Source organism: Rhinolophus hipposideros (assembly GCF_964194185.1).
Source record: "Rhinolophus hipposideros genome assembly, chromosome: 22".
Classification (NCBI taxonomy): Eukaryota; Metazoa; Chordata; class Mammalia; order Chiroptera; family Rhinolophidae; genus Rhinolophus; species Rhinolophus hipposideros.
In genome coordinates, this window is record NC_138068.1 from 12954816 (window position 1) to 12969419 (window position 14604).

Consider the following 14604-nt stretch of genomic DNA (forward strand, 5'->3'; position numbering starts at 1 on the left):
AACGATTTAAAAATACCAGACTTCCCCATCTTGAAGCAGCCAGCCTGACCGTGAATATGGTTCAGCGTGGTGAAACTCAGACCCGAGCTGCGGTGAAGGCAGAGCTCGCTGGGGACCGCCCCGGGGCCACCCATGACCTGGCTCTTGTCCTTGCAGGAGGCTGTGAAGAGCGGCATTCACCGCACAGTCCACGCAGGGGAGGTTGGCTCTGCCGAGGTGGTGAAAGAGGTGAGGCCAGGCTGACCCAGGCTGGCTGCGGGACCCTGCTCCTTGCTGCTGCCTCCACCCACACTGACCTCCCCTCTGCATCTCTGCAGGCTGTGGACATACTCAAGACGGAGAGGGTGGGACATGGCTACCACACTTTGGAGGATGAGGCCCTTTACAACAGGCTGCGACAGGAGAACATGCATTTCGAGGTGCCAGGGAGAGGGAGGATGGAGAGCTGGAAAGCCAAGAGGGTCCCAGGAATGGAAGGAGCAGGGCAAGCAGTGGCAGGTGGGGGCGGTGAGCCTTACAGCTGCCAGGTGATGGAGGAAGACTGGGGCTGACGGGCAGCAGGGAGGCCAGTGACCATGGCGAGAACGGTGCCAGAGCAGATGGCTCCACCCCAGGGCACAGGCAGGGGGGCGGGGGGAGTCCGTGTGGCCTGGGGGTGTCCATGCCAGCCACACGCCTGCTCTTACAGGTCTGCCCCTGGTCCAGCTACCTCACAGGCGCCTGGAAGCCGGGCACAGAGCATGCAGTCATTCGGTGAGGCCTGCTGCCCTGGGGCCCCTTCAGTTTTTCACTAGGAGAACCCAGGTGGGGAAGGAAATGCAGGGACTGGGCAGCAGCCATGCTGGGTGTCTTGACACCGATCTGTCTGCACCCTTGGGAAGCAGGCGTTATTATCCTCAGGTGAGGAATCCAAAGCTCAGACGTGCTGTAATTTGACTGAATAGCAGAGCTGGGTGCTCTAGAGCTTATTCAGCTGGATTCTGCCTCCCATGTGTCAAAGCTTATTGCCCCCATTGCAGGAAGAGGGTGAACGATCACTAGATTGCCAAGCGCTCCCTGGCACTCTCTGAACTGTTCTGTCACCCCCCCAGACTACCGAGGCTGTCCTGGGACTGGTCCCTTGGAGTGGCATCAGGTCTTAGGAGGACAAAGCCACCGTCCTCTGACACAGGATGGGGATGGTGAGAACTTGGGGAGACCACGGGTAGGCCGGCACTGGTCTGCCAAGCTTAGGAGAGCTGGTTTGGGCTCTGATGTGCTGATTTCAAGGGAGTCCGGAGGTCTGCTTTGGGAAAGCGGAGTGTGTGGTATCGGTGGGATGTTCAGGTGGTTTTTGGAGGCACGTGTGTATACAGCCAGTGGGCTGGAGAAAAAGTCAGGAGCCATCTACACAGATACGGTGGTCGAAGGAGAAGCGATGGCCGCAAGAGATTGGGGTCAAGAGGGCCTAGGATAGAACCCAGAACGGTTGTGCCCCATTTAGGGGACAGGCAGAAGAGACAAGTGTGGTGGCTGCAAAATCGAGTGAAAGGCTTCCAAGAACAGTCAACAGTGTCAAATTCTGCCACCCAAGTTGAGTGTGGGAAGAGCTAGGAAAGGTCCATTGCATTTAACCAGACGGTGGTTGGAGAGCGTGCCAAGAACAGTCTTCATGGTGTGTCTGAAGAGCAGCTCCCAGTGGGGTTGAAGACGACTGGGGTAGGGTGTGGAAAACACCCAGAATGCTGCTTGTGAATGGGGAAGCCTGGAGGAGGGCACTGCTTGTGTGGTGTCCCCCAACCCCATCCGACCGGGCTTTCTTCTGCCTTTGCCTGGCTCTGGACTGGTCAGGTGGCTATGTGGCCCTGGACAGGTCACCCAAGTTCTCTGGATTTGTTTCTTCCCTTCTACGCGATCTTGCAGGTGTGCTGAACAATGCTGTGAGGCTCAAAGGAGGGTGGAGGCCAGTGAGCTGTGACTGTTCACAGAAGTGTAAAAGGAGGTTCTTCTCTCTGCCTGCCCCCCACTTCCTATCCAGGTTCAAAAACGACAAGGCTAACTACTCACTCAACACAGATGACCCGCTTATCTTCAAGTCTACCCTGGACACTGATTACGAGATGACCAAAAAGGACATGGGCTTTACAGAAGAGGAGTTTAAGCGACTGGTGAGTGGGTGTGGGCTGTCGGCCTTGACCCTGGGAGTGTGCAAGGCCTGCAGCCTTTGGGGGCGAGGGCCGAGTTTGCCTCCACGGGCAAAGCCAGACCTAGAGTGAGACGCCTTCCACAGAGTGATGTCCTGACCTAGGGCCAGGCGTTTTATCCTTGGCTGGAGTTGACAGCCCTTAAAGAATCTAATGAAAGCTCTCCACCCTCTCCCCAAAAGGTGTGCTCAGCTATAAAATTTTGCCCTTTTCAGGCCATTTATAGATCGCAGGCTGAGCCTTTGATTTTAGGGGCCACTGTACTCCCAAGTCTGTCTTGCAGAGGTATCGCTGGCCCCCACCTCCCACCCTGTCTCTGAAAGTTTCCCCGGCTTCCTGCTCACGTTGCTGTATCATGGAGTGCCACTTTGCTAACACAGAACCTCACGGCCTCTGCGCTGGCACTTGCTGCCGTGGGGTCTGGGACGAGTCCTCCTCCCTGGAGCTTATTGCCCCTATTGCATGAAGAGGGGGAACTATCACTAGATTGCCAAGCGCTCCCTGGCAATCTCTGAACACTTCTCTCTGGTTCCATGTCGTCTGCCATGCTGGCCCTTCCAGAACATCAATGCAGCAAAGTCCAGTTTCCTCCTGGAACATGAGAAGAGGGAGCTTCTGGATTTGCTCTATAAAGCGTATGGGATGCCACCTTTGGCATCTGCAGGTATGTTCCGAAGCGTCTGGGCCCCTAACCTGCCCTGGCTCCAGCCTGGCTTGCTGTGGAACTCCTGGCAAGACGCACTCCCTTCCTGTCGGGGGTAGCACCAAGGATGTGGAACAACTCCCTGGCTCCAGGGCCCTAGCTTTTGGTTGCCTCTCACTAGATTGGCTTATTTCCTGTATAATGCTGTCTTGACGCTGGTCTGAGGGGGAGACGTTCTGAAGCCCAGTCCCAAAGCGCTTGGCAACTTGGGGCATTTGCATGGCTAAATGCAAGGGCAGGAAGTTGGGCCCAGGTCTCAGCTCCGTTCTGTGTGGCCTTGGCGGAGCGGTCCCTTGCTCTAAGCCTCAGTCTGCCCATCTGTAGAAGGGGGCTCCTCTCCGGCTCTAATGTTCTGTGATGGGTACGGTGAGTTGCCTAATCTTTCTGCTTCTCTGACCTGGCCAGCAGGGCCGCATCCATGAAGACATCAGGGCTGCCTCTCCGAGTCCCCATGCTGTAGATGGAGCCTTCGCAACTCGGGGAGGTTGAACGACACTCTTACCTTGACTCCTGGGAAGACTGTGGTTTCCATAGTCAGCTGATGCTCCTGAAAGCTGTGTGTCCGTTTCTGTACAGATGTATACCTCAGTCGGCATGGCCACACCTCCCCCGGTGACTAGAACCCCTCCTCCTATGGTGACTTGTGCTATGATGGTGACTTGTGCTAAAAAGCTGGTGCTTAATAAAGAAGGCCTTGGCTGGTGTGCAACACCATGTGGTGTGCCGTGCCGTGGACTCGGGCGGGATGACCCGGGTGGGGGGAGAACAGAATGAGCCTCTGAAGCTCGCAGACTCAGGCAGCCTGGCCGGTGGCTGCGCCCGGGAGCCCAGCAGTGGCTGCACGTGGGTAGCCAGAGCGTCCGATGCTGGGGGCTCAGAGGGACCCACCGCCCCTCTTAGAAGAAACAAGGCTTCCCTTGAAAAGCTATCTGCTCCTATGCTCCCTGAACGCTTAGCCCTTCCTACTCTAGGTCCTAAAGGGAAACCCTTCCTTTTGGGTTCCTGGAGCTGAGCTGTGGACTGTGGTGAGAGAGTGGGTGAGACGAAAGAAGATTCCTCAGAAACCAGGCCAAGGAGTGGTGCTGGCCCCCGCGGGACACCAGCCCCTTCTCAGATGGCTTCTTTCCAGGAAAGCCTAGGGCAGCGATGGACCCCAGCTTCTTGTGGACTTGGGAATACAAGAGCCAGCCCCTGCTTTTGCTGTTTAAAGGAGAAATGATCATTTTTAAACCAGTCACACAAATCATGAGCATTTATTTCCTGGGTCCCAGGTGTTACTTGTCTTGGTAGAAAGACAGAGCAAAGAGTTGATCAGGTAGTTTGGAGCACAAAAATCCCTTCCCTAAAAGTAGATCTGTGAAGCTCCATGAGGGACCCTCAGAGCTGCATAGATGGTCAAAGAGCTTGGCTTCTTAGCTTGGCTTCCCCCCAAAAAAAGTCAATTGATTGTCAGCTCCTTCCCTCTCTGCTGAAACAGATTTAAAAGTTTAAAAGTGGTTTTTAAAAAAAGGGATCAAAAGGTCTACCTTGACCTAGAAGGCTGGGGTTGGAAAAGAGGGCAGAGCGGGGACGTGGTCCCTGGCCAGGTCGCCCACAAGAGGAGTGTTCTTGGGTGGGCAGGGCCCAGCCCCTGAGTCCCGGTGCCCACTGAATAAATAACATCCTGTGAATACAGTGTCTTGAAAGTGTACCTGGGCACGGGGAGGAGGTGATGGGAGCATGGCAGAGGGCCTTTGCAGGGTCAGGGCCATGTCGGCCTCTGGGGGATGCCTTTCAGTCTCGCCTTGCTGGACTGGGACACAGGGCTCAGAAAAGAGGCTGCCGGGCCAGGGCCAGGGCTCCCCATCCAGGTGGGGACAGCAGGTCTCTCTTCCAGCCTTCTTGGGTCAGGTCAGGCTCAAGATGAGGTGGCCCCGTCGTTGCTCTCAGGCTGGCTGCTAGCTTCCTTGTCTGGGGTGTCTGCCTCCGCCTGTCCTTCTGGAGAGGAGAGGAAGAGGCACATATACACAAATGTAAAGCACACAAGGTGGGCTGAAAGGGCCCAGCCAAAGTGGTAACAGTGGATGAGCCCTGGAGTGCAGGCCAGGAGCTAGATGAGGGGTGGTGGTGGCCAAAGGGAACTTTAGCCTGGTGGCTGACATCTTAACGCTTACAAACAAAATGCAAGTGGTGTTACTAGTACAACTAAAGTCAATTAAAGGCCAGGATCATGGACAGACGCTAAACATATCAGGCAGAGGGCTGGTGAGGGTCAGATGACTTATGCGGGTGCTCCAGAAGGGGAGGACAAATGGGAGGACCCAGCATGCAACAGGTGCTCAGTGAGCAGCGGTAGTTCTTAGAAGACAGAAAAGGGAGTCAGACTAGACCAGCTCAGGGAAGTGCCAGAGTGTGGGCTGCGGCTATTTCACTGTGCTGTGTCCTCTCCAGCCTGGCCGCACCTCCCGATCTGGCCTCTGTCTTTGAGTCCTTAGGCTAGGCCCTTCATGTGACTAAGGAGAGCCACCACCCTGTACCCAGCTCCGTGCAATCCACACAACACCTGGAGGTGTGATTAGGGGCATGCTATGGGTGAGAAAACGGAGGCTCAGAGAGGGGAACTGATTGGCCTGAGGTCAAGTGGTAGAGGGAGCCAGTGTCCTTTCCAGGAAATTTAACTTCCGCCATAACGCAGCATTCTCCAAGGTTTATAAAGGCCCGTTGTCCTCATTCTGCCTTTGCAGCAGTCTTGGGAAGTGGGGGTTAGGGGTAGCGAGTGGTGCAGGAAGAACTCTGCCATCTGGCTCTCCCCAAACCCAGGCTACTTCCTGTCCTGGGTGGTGCCCCCAGCAAAGGCTTGGTTGGAGAGGGTCCTTCTGGTCCTTCCAGAAGGCTGACAAACTAGAAAGCACTTTGGGCAAATTTCATAGCTTGTGATGCCCGTTTGGCCCTGGGCCTTCCACCCTGGAAAGCAGGAACAGTGTTGTTAGATTTCCCTGTAATGTCTGCTCTGCCGTTTCTTTGCTGTGGGATCTTGGGCAATTCATTTAATCTCTCCGAGCCTCTGCTCCCTGATCCATAACATGAGGAAGGTAACACCTCTGCCGGTTCCGGTTCATGGCGGGGATGGAGGGCCTGTGTGTGGTCATGTGACCCGTGGGAATGTCTCAGCCAATGGTAACACTGCCTCTGTGCCAGGTGCAGCTCTCTTGGCCTGGGGAGAAGGTCCTTAAGCACGTTCTTTGCCAACCACCACCCTTGTGACCAGTTGCAGGGTCACATACTGCCGAGCAGTGTACTTATTTCTTCATGCCTTGTCTATTGTTTACCTCACTATAAGGCCAAGTAAGGAAATGTTCATGCATGTACACAACTTCCTTGCAGAGTGCTAACAAACAGAACGAAGTCACAGACTTGGGGAGCCGGGTAGGCAGGCCTCCAGGACAGGCTCAGGCCGTGGCTCCCCTCCCCCATCCTGGCTCTGCAGCAGGCTAAGCTGGGCCTGGTGGATCCCAGTCTCTGGCTGCCCGTTCCTCATTCCTCAGCGAGTCTGCTGGACTGCGCCGGCCCGCAGACCTGCCTGTGGAAACTGCGCAGGCCAGGGCCTGCTGGAGGAACCCTCAGCCCCACGTGAGCACTGTTCCTTCCTCAGGTCCCCTTGTTAAATGTCACGCACCTGGGGGATCCAGACACTTCAGGGATTTCAAATCGGATGGGGGGAGGGAGAGGGAACAGGTCTTAGAAGGGCCTGGGTCCATGGATGAGTGGCTACGACTGCTGAGGGAGACACTACAGATACAAAAGCCCTGAGCTCGGGCCCTCTGGCAGCGTGCCCAGGTGGCAGCTGGGCATGCTGGTCATTCAGCTGGACAGTGGACAGCGACTGACGAGGCGCCTCTATCATGTTCCAAATGCCACCAAGCACCGAGGGCACAAGACCCAGATCCTGTGTGGGAGAAGCTCCCAGCCTCGGGGAGGGCACTGTGCTGAGCGGGGCTGTGGAAGCGGCAGGGAGAAGGCTCGCTCCTCCTGCCTGCGAGGGGGGTGCGGGGGGGGGGGATGAGGTCAGAAGGCCTCTGAGCAGAGCAGTCTGTGTCTCTAAGAACGAGGAGGAGGAGCCAGGCAAGGGGAGGGCAGGAAGAACCAGACAGAGGGAGCAGTATGGAAGGCCATCAGTAGCTTTCCAGAAACAGCCGTACTTCCCTTTGGCTAAACCAGAGGCAGCAGGGGAGAAAGCTGAGCAGGGGGAGAGCCGTGGAGGCTCACCTGCCTGGGTAAGGAGTTTGGGTCACATGACAAGGAAGAGCTGACAGACCACTCAACAGGGATGGGACATGGTTCCTTGGGCAGAGCGCTGGGGGCAGCCACGGTCTCGTTCTAACTCCATTAATTTGCTGGTGACCCTGAGTAAGCTACCCAACTTCTCTGGGCCTATTTGTCCAGATAAAGAACATGACAGGGTTGGATCTATGTCCCCACAAAGTCTACTCAGTTCTGTACTCATAGGTCACTTCTGGCCAGAAGGGACCAAGGGCTGTGGACTGGGGGCTGTACAGGGATAAAAAAAAAGGGTTGTGGCCCTGCAAGGCCAGCTCAGTGGGCGACACACAGAGCCCGACAGTTGCAGGGGGGTCGGGGCAGGCTCCCAGAGAAAGGTCTCGGGGCACTGAGCTGAGAGGCGGGGCATGCCGGGCACTATTTGGGGTAGCAGGTGCTGTTTCCTCCATTCACTCACTCAGCCTGCGGTTTCCAAACACCTACCGTGTGCCAGCAGAACAGGAAGCCCTAATCTCCTGGGGGTCATATTTAAACACACGAGACCTCGTCAGAGAGTGATGAGGGTCACATGATTAGGAGGGATGGTTCAGGGAAAGCCCCTTTGAGCACCTGGTCTCTGAGCGTGGGGTGAGGGTGAGGAGGCAGCAGCCACAGTGCTGGGGGGGATGTTCTCGCATAGGAAACACTGAGACATGCAGAAGCAAAGGGGCTCTGACCTGCCCCCTCAAGCGCCAGATCACCCATGTCTCCGGCTAGCTTCCTCACGCTCACGGCCTCAGAGTCTCCCTGGATGTCAGGAACCGCGTTCCGACGGCCCGTGCGGTCACAGGAGATGAAGTCCGAATAGGAGGACTCGACCTCCATCATGCCCGTTGCATCGCTCTTCAGGCCTGCGGGGACAAGGACAGGGGGGCAGCGGTGAGGCCAGGTGCACCCATCAGGGGAGACTCAGCGCTGGTCTCCAGCACTGATGCGTTTGGACAAAATGACAATTACTGCCTCGATCACTAAAGACAAAACAGAAAGCGCACACACACACACACACACACACACACACACACACACACAGGCGCAGAAAAGTACAAAGAACAAAACGTCACCTGTAATTTCATACCCAGAAAACCACCGACATTTCAAAGACTATCTTTTGTATTTTCTTCATTACTGCTCAATGTCTACGTGTTTACCAAAGTCACGTGCCAGGCACTGGCTAAGGACTGCAAATACGTACAGGGATGGACAGGCCAGCCCCGGTCTCTGCCCTCAGGGAGCACAGAGTCTACTGGGGTGGCATTAAATTACCTAAATCACCTCCCACCTCAGTAATTACCATGATGCTCAGGGCTTCTGAGAGAAGGCAGGGTGCCAGAGTGACAACCAGGGCCTGACCAAGGCTGGGAGTCAGGAAGTGACATTTAGCTGAGATCCAAGGAGGAATAGGCATTACTGAGACAAGGAGTTGATGGGAAAAGCATTACAAGTTGGGGAACAGCATGTGTGAAGGCCCTGAGCAGGATGGAAGAACAGGCTCGAGGACGATGGGGGAGGGGCAGTGCCACACAGTGTGCTGCTGGCAGAGGCTGGCAGAGGCCACATCACATCTGATCGTGGTCCCTAAGGGGTTTAGGCCAGGTCACGAATGATCAGAGCTGCAGTTTCAAAGATGACTCTGGCGTCTGACGTGAGCAGGGCCTGAAAAGGGGCAAGTTCTAAGGCTCCTGCAGAAGGTCTGGTGTGGAAAAGATAAATGGTGGGTGGAGGAAGGAGTTAAGAATTGGTCAGATTTGAGGGGCAATTTGGAGGATGTAATAACAGGACTTGGTGTTGACGAACGGGGAAGTGAACTTCCTGGTATGAATAAGTAGGTGAATAGAAGCATGGTTTCCTGGGATGGGGAGTAGCAGAGGAGGAATATTTTGGGGAGTGGCAGTGGGGTGAAGACTGAGCTAATTTTGAGATGCCTGTGGGCCCATCAAGGGGAGAGGTAGAGTACGTACATGAGATAGGGAGCTGGAACTCAGAAGAGAGATGGGGAATGGCATGGGAAGGAAAGACAGGAAATGAGGAGTTATTGCGAGAGATGGGGTGAAGAGCCACATACATTTAAAAAAATCATATGGAGATCATACTATCCATAGTATTTTATAGGCTACTCTTTGGAACATTCTAGAACGTGTCCTTAAGGTTCTCTCTAGGTGATTTTTGCACATACGCACTTGGATGGACCACGATTTGCTCGGTCCCCTAGAAATGAACATGGAGGTACTTTCTAATCTTCCACCATTATAATCAAGACTAGGTCTCCAGGTAAATCTCTGTGTCTATCTCTATTCTTTCCTTATGTTCCCAGAAGTAGAATTGCTGGGCTAATGGGAAAGATGAAATAACTTTTAAGACACACTGTTTTGACACATTTCCATGTTGCCTTCACCAATAGCATGGTGGTACATTTGCCCCTTGAACTATGCGGGGTTGGGGCGCTGACCACCCGTGCCGTCAAAAATCCTCGTATAACTTCAGTTGGCCTTCTGCATACTCAGCTTCCCAGCTGCCAGCTGCCCCTTGAACCATGCAGGTTTGAACTGTGAGGGTCAACTGAAAAACACCCTCGTGTAAGTGGACCCACGCAGTTCAAACGCGCATTGTTCAAGGGTTCACTGTATTTCTAATGACAAAAAGTGAGGGAAAAACCTTACAAATTCAATACTGTTCCTATTCGTATTCCCACTAGCAGTGCGTAAGATTTATGTGCACCCTTACCAACAACAGGTATTGCTATGATATGAAAAGTGTTCATCTGGCTGGGGGATATGAATATCTCTCATTGATCCCCTACGATTTCCTGAAGGCCATCAAATCGCAGTCAGCGCCTGGACTCTGGCTACTTGCAGACCCTGAGCTGTGAAACGGGAGGGGTGGTCTAAGCCACTGGCCTGACCTCAGGAGCGCAGGGTCCTCCCGGCAGGGGCGGGTCCAGCAAATCCCAGTTCTAGACACACACAGGCAAGAGCCAAGGCTCTCTACAGTGTGAGGAAGTTCACTGCACGAGGCCAGTCACAGCCAGCTGTAGGGAGCCTTCCGAATGCCCATCAGGAGGCTAGGCATTATATTACAAAGTACTGCATTCACACAAAAGAAATATACCAGATGGGCCTGCACTGGCACAAGGTTTCTGAGATAAACTGTTAACTGCAAAATGTAGGTTGCAAAACACCACCTAAAATAAAACCCAGTTTCTGTGCTATCTGTGACCCAGACAGCAGATACGAGAAAATAAAAAATAAAAAACTTCTCAAGTGTGATTCTGTGTGACTAAGATGAACTTTCACTTCTAAGACTATTTTTGCGAAGGTGGAAGTTTTCATAAGCTCACGTTATTGTGCAATGTTTTCATAAGGTAACTGATGTTGGCAGGATATGGCCCAAAGTGTCCTGGGTGGGGCTCTTTTGGTAAGAGCTTCCAGAAGTGTATCTTAGTGACAGATACAGAGAGAGAAGGCGGGGGCTGGCTAATATAGAAGGCTGGACCCACCTCTCCCCACAACACCTAGTAACTCAGAAGAGACAGCTGAAAAGTAAATTAGGGGCACTCAAAGATCAGGCAGGGGAGAGAGGGAGGGGTCCTATAGGGGAGAGAAAAGAGAGTGACGTGTGAATGAACCTAGCTCTGCCACCAAACACTGGGCAAGAAAGACTTTCTGGGCCTCCGGTATCCTACCTGTAAAATAAAGGCGGGCCAGAGTTATGTCTAAGGTAATCCCCCCAAGCTCCAGCAGAGGGTGCGCCCAGCCTATTTTTTTTCTCAGCGGCTGACAGAAAGAAGTTGCTCTAGCTGTGCTTCGGCTCTTCCTCAGCAAACAAACAAACAAACCAAAAAACCAAATAGCAAAAAACTCTGAAGTCCCAGAGGTGGCTCCTTCTACAGGGCCCAGAAGGTTCACCCTCTGGGTAAATTGCTCAAAGCTTCAGAACAGGGAAATGCCCTGTTGCAATCACAGTAATAACAGAAAAACAATTATGACAATCCTAACAATGTGTAAACGTAACATTTACCGAGTCATTATATGTTTTCCGTACCTCACTTACTAAACTGCCACAGCAGCCCTCTGAGGTCAGTCAGGTGAGTTTAACGTGACTCAGAAAGGCCGCAGGCTCATCCTCCAGTTATACCTGTAATACCTGTTGCTGACGGGAAGGGACAGACCGTGCCTGCACAGGCCACACCATTTCCCCGGCCCTGTTTCCTCAGCTCTTTTCCTCCAGCTAGAATGTGGGCTCCATGGGGACAGGGATTTGGGTCTGGATTTTCCCCAAGCTCTGGCTGGTCCACCCTCAGATGCTCGACCCGCACTTGGCAAAGGGAAGGCACTCAATAAATAATCCTCAGATCAAATCTGAATCTGTCTGTCTGTCTGCCTACCTGTCTCTCTTCGTTCCATCCCTCTTTCCCTGTCTGTGGGGACGATAAAGCGACTTCTTGTCAGGACTGTAGAGAGAGGCCCCTGTGCTGTGCTGATGTGCTTGTCTGCCATCTCCAGGATCTGACACCGTGGGATGGAGTTACAGGCTGCATCTCAAAGGAACAGGCACCCTGGGGCTTCGGTGCCTGCCCTTGCCAGGCGGCCCTTACAAGCTGTCCAGTGCAGGAAGCTGACCCTCCCTGCTCGGACAGGGAAGTGTGCCCAGCCCAAAGCCCAATCCTGGAAAACACCACCAGAGCCAATAAGCCCTGGCTGCCACATCCCCACCCCCTCAGGGAACAGCAGCTCCAAAGACGGGTCTGGGGTTCGTGTCTGGGGAGTGTCTGGGGAGTGCTCTGACGCGCACCGTAAGCACATTTCATTTTTCTTCAACGTCGTATTCTTCCCTCACTCTCTGCCCTTTTCAGTCAATAGCGAATGTGGAAATAAAGACTCCTCAGAGTTGGAAATTGCATCAGAAAATGGTCATTCTTAGACTCTTAACGACAGTGTAAACTGCCCAGGTCTCTTTGGGGAGCGACTTGACAAGCAACCTCAGCTTCTTTCCTATCCTTGAGCCGTTAAGTCAGCATGTCTGCTAAGCCAGCTTATAATAATTTATTCTAAGAAAATAACCTGAGCTGTACATGAAGATAAATGCACAAAGATGTTCATCACAGTACTATTTATCACCGTCAAAAACAAGGACACCAAAATGAACTCCTGAATGGACATGTCAAACGTCCGAAATGGACAACAGAGAAGCATATATATATATATATATATATATATACGCTAATTTATATCCAAATGAAACACTATTCAGGCACTAAAATATTTGTGAATATTTTTAAAAGACATGGGAAAATGTTCCCGTGTGTTGTTAAATGGAGAAGAATCCATATGACATGATCACAGGTACTAGTACCCGTTAATTCAATTATGAGTGATTTAAATGCTTTCGGTATTTCCTCAGCTTTTACAGTGAAAGCATTCATTTGTTTTAAAATTAGTTCATTTTTGACTATGTGTGCATGTGGTGTCAACCTTGAAAGATACAAAAGGAAAAGGTCAGCTGGTGGCCTCCTTCTCACAGACACCCTCCCCAAAGGAAGCACTTTCTTGTGTCCTTCCAGAAATATTCTATGCAATGTACATATTCCCTCCCTCCATCCCTCCCTTCCTTCCTTCCAATCGTTCTGAAAGTTGTTTTCCAGCTTGCTTTTTGCATTTAAAAATGTATCCTGGAAACAATTCCAGATCATCCTGATGGTATTGAATCACTGATCATGTCAAAACCCCAGAAGGAAACCCAAAGTCCTTCTACAGCTTCTTTTTTTTTTTTTTTAACTAGGTGCTTGGTATCCTGTCCTCTCTGTGATGTAAACTGACTTAATTATTTCCCTACTGATGGACTTTGGGGTTGTTTTCATATAAGTAGAATTACCACATTTAAAGGATCTATGATTTTTGTTTGTTTGGTTTGGTTTTGGTAGTAGACGTTGCCAAATTTCCCCCCACAAAGGTTATTTAATTCCAGTGGGGTATCTGTGAGGAGTACTTTGTTCCACCATTCTCATCAGCACTGTCTCCCCCCACCCCCAATCTGAAGGGTGAAGACACTGTCTGGTTGTTAAGAGTTTGTATTGCTCCTGTGAATGAAGCTGAGCATATTTCCATGCATATTTCCTTTTATGTGCACTGTTTATTCAAATACTTTTGCCCATTTTTCTACTGGATCGTAGCTCTTTTACTTCTTTTACTTCTTAGTTTTCTTTATATATTAAGGAAATCAGTCTTTTGCCTCAGGAAGAGCTACGAGTATTTTTTACTTGTCATTTGTGCTTTGACTTTATTTTTGGCATTTCTCCCCATGCACACATTTGTTTTTCTATTCACGTAGTCAAATTGATCTCGATTTCATTTTATGGTTTCTGATTTCTGGATCATACTTAGAGATATCTTCCTACTGTGAGATTAGTAAAGAATTCTCCCTTGTTTATTTCTTATACTTTTAATGGCTTTATTTCTTATATTTAAATCTTTGATTGATCTGGAACTTATTTGCTATAAGGTCTGGATTAAAGATCCATCTTAATTTATTTTTTCCACTTATCTCAAAACCATTTGTGGACTAATCAAACTGAAAGGGATCCCAGAGCTCACTGAGACAAGCCTCTCACTAACAGCTAAGGGAACTGAGGTTCATAAAGGGAAAGTGACTTGCCCAAACTTCTTGAATCTAGGGTTCCAAACTCCTGGTCCAGAGCTCTTTCTCCCACGCCACACTGTCCCCTCGGGAATCCCCAAGGACATTACAAATCTCTGAGGGGATGTGTGGCATGGCAGAAACATCCTGTGTGGGCATCCCGCCTGGCGTCCGTTTCCTAACTCAGGGACCTTGGACACCTTCCTTCACCTCTCTGGACTCCAGTTTCCTCCTCAGCAACGTGGGGGTAACAGTGACACCCTGCTGCTCAGGCAGATTCAAGGAGGTGGCGTGCGTAAAGAGTCTGATAAGGTACATGCAGCGTAAGAGGCATGCAGTGAATAAATCATTCGTATGCTCCGGTTTTTGATGGTGACAGCAGTAAAACCGCCCTTTTGACAGTTTTGTTCAACTGCTTGGTTTTTACTGTTCAGAAGGCCAAAACTTACCCTTCCTTCTTCTGTGTTTTATGGTGCTGAGTGGAATGTAGTTCCACAAAAGTGGTGACCTGACCGGCATGGGCACTGCTGTATCTGAGAAGCCCGGCACACAGCTGAAGCTCAATGAATATTTGATGAATGAGTGAATAATGGATGGTGTTCTAGGTTTCAGGATAGAAAGAGCCAAGGGGCGTGCAGCCCTGCATCATAAAAATGCCCAAAGGTCTAGCTCCATCTCTGTGTAGGAAGGAGGCCCTCCCTCTCATGCAGCTTCCTTTCCGCATATCCGAATAACGAAGGTCGAAATATTATCTCTAAGGCGCTTCCAGTCCTGACATTTCATTCATTCATT

The 14604-nt window shown here is 51.5% G+C and overlaps 2 protein-coding genes across 16 annotated transcripts in view; one reads left to right on the forward strand and one right to left on the reverse strand.

Annotated features, from left to right (window-relative positions):
* ADA (adenosine deaminase) overlaps positions 1-4554 on the forward strand; it is a 99816-nt gene extending 95262 nt beyond the window's left edge. For 5 of the 8 annotated variants that reach the window (XM_081033568.1, XM_081033566.1, XM_081033565.1 and 2 more), the window contains 6 exons: positions 157-228; positions 318-419; positions 689-753; positions 2018-2147; positions 2745-2847; positions 3295-4125. In XM_081033568.1, the coding sequence (XP_080889694.1) occupies positions 157-228; positions 318-419; positions 689-753; positions 2018-2147; positions 2745-2847; positions 3295-3308 (486 nt within the window). In that variant the 3' untranslated portion in view covers positions 3309-4125. Of the gene's footprint in view, positions 1-156; positions 229-317; positions 420-688; positions 754-1091; positions 1182-2017; positions 2148-2744; positions 2848-3294 lie in introns of all 8 variants that reach the window. The other 3 variants (XM_081033564.1, XM_081033561.1, XM_081033562.1) reach the window with 2 other exon arrangements.
* The window catches only part of PKIG (cAMP-dependent protein kinase inhibitor gamma), a 79353-nt gene continuing 68869 nt past the window's right edge, over positions 4121-14604 (reverse strand). For all 8 annotated transcript variants that reach the window (XM_081033577.1, XM_081033575.1, XM_081033571.1 and 5 more), the window contains 2 exons: positions 7860-8033; positions 4121-4863 (listed from right to left, as the gene is read on the reverse strand). In XM_081033577.1, coding sequence (XP_080889703.1) covers positions 4784-4863; positions 7860-8010 — 231 coding nt within the window. In that variant the 5' untranslated portion in view covers positions 8011-8033 and the 3' untranslated portion in view covers positions 4121-4783. The remainder of the gene's footprint in view (positions 4864-7859; positions 8034-14604) is intronic.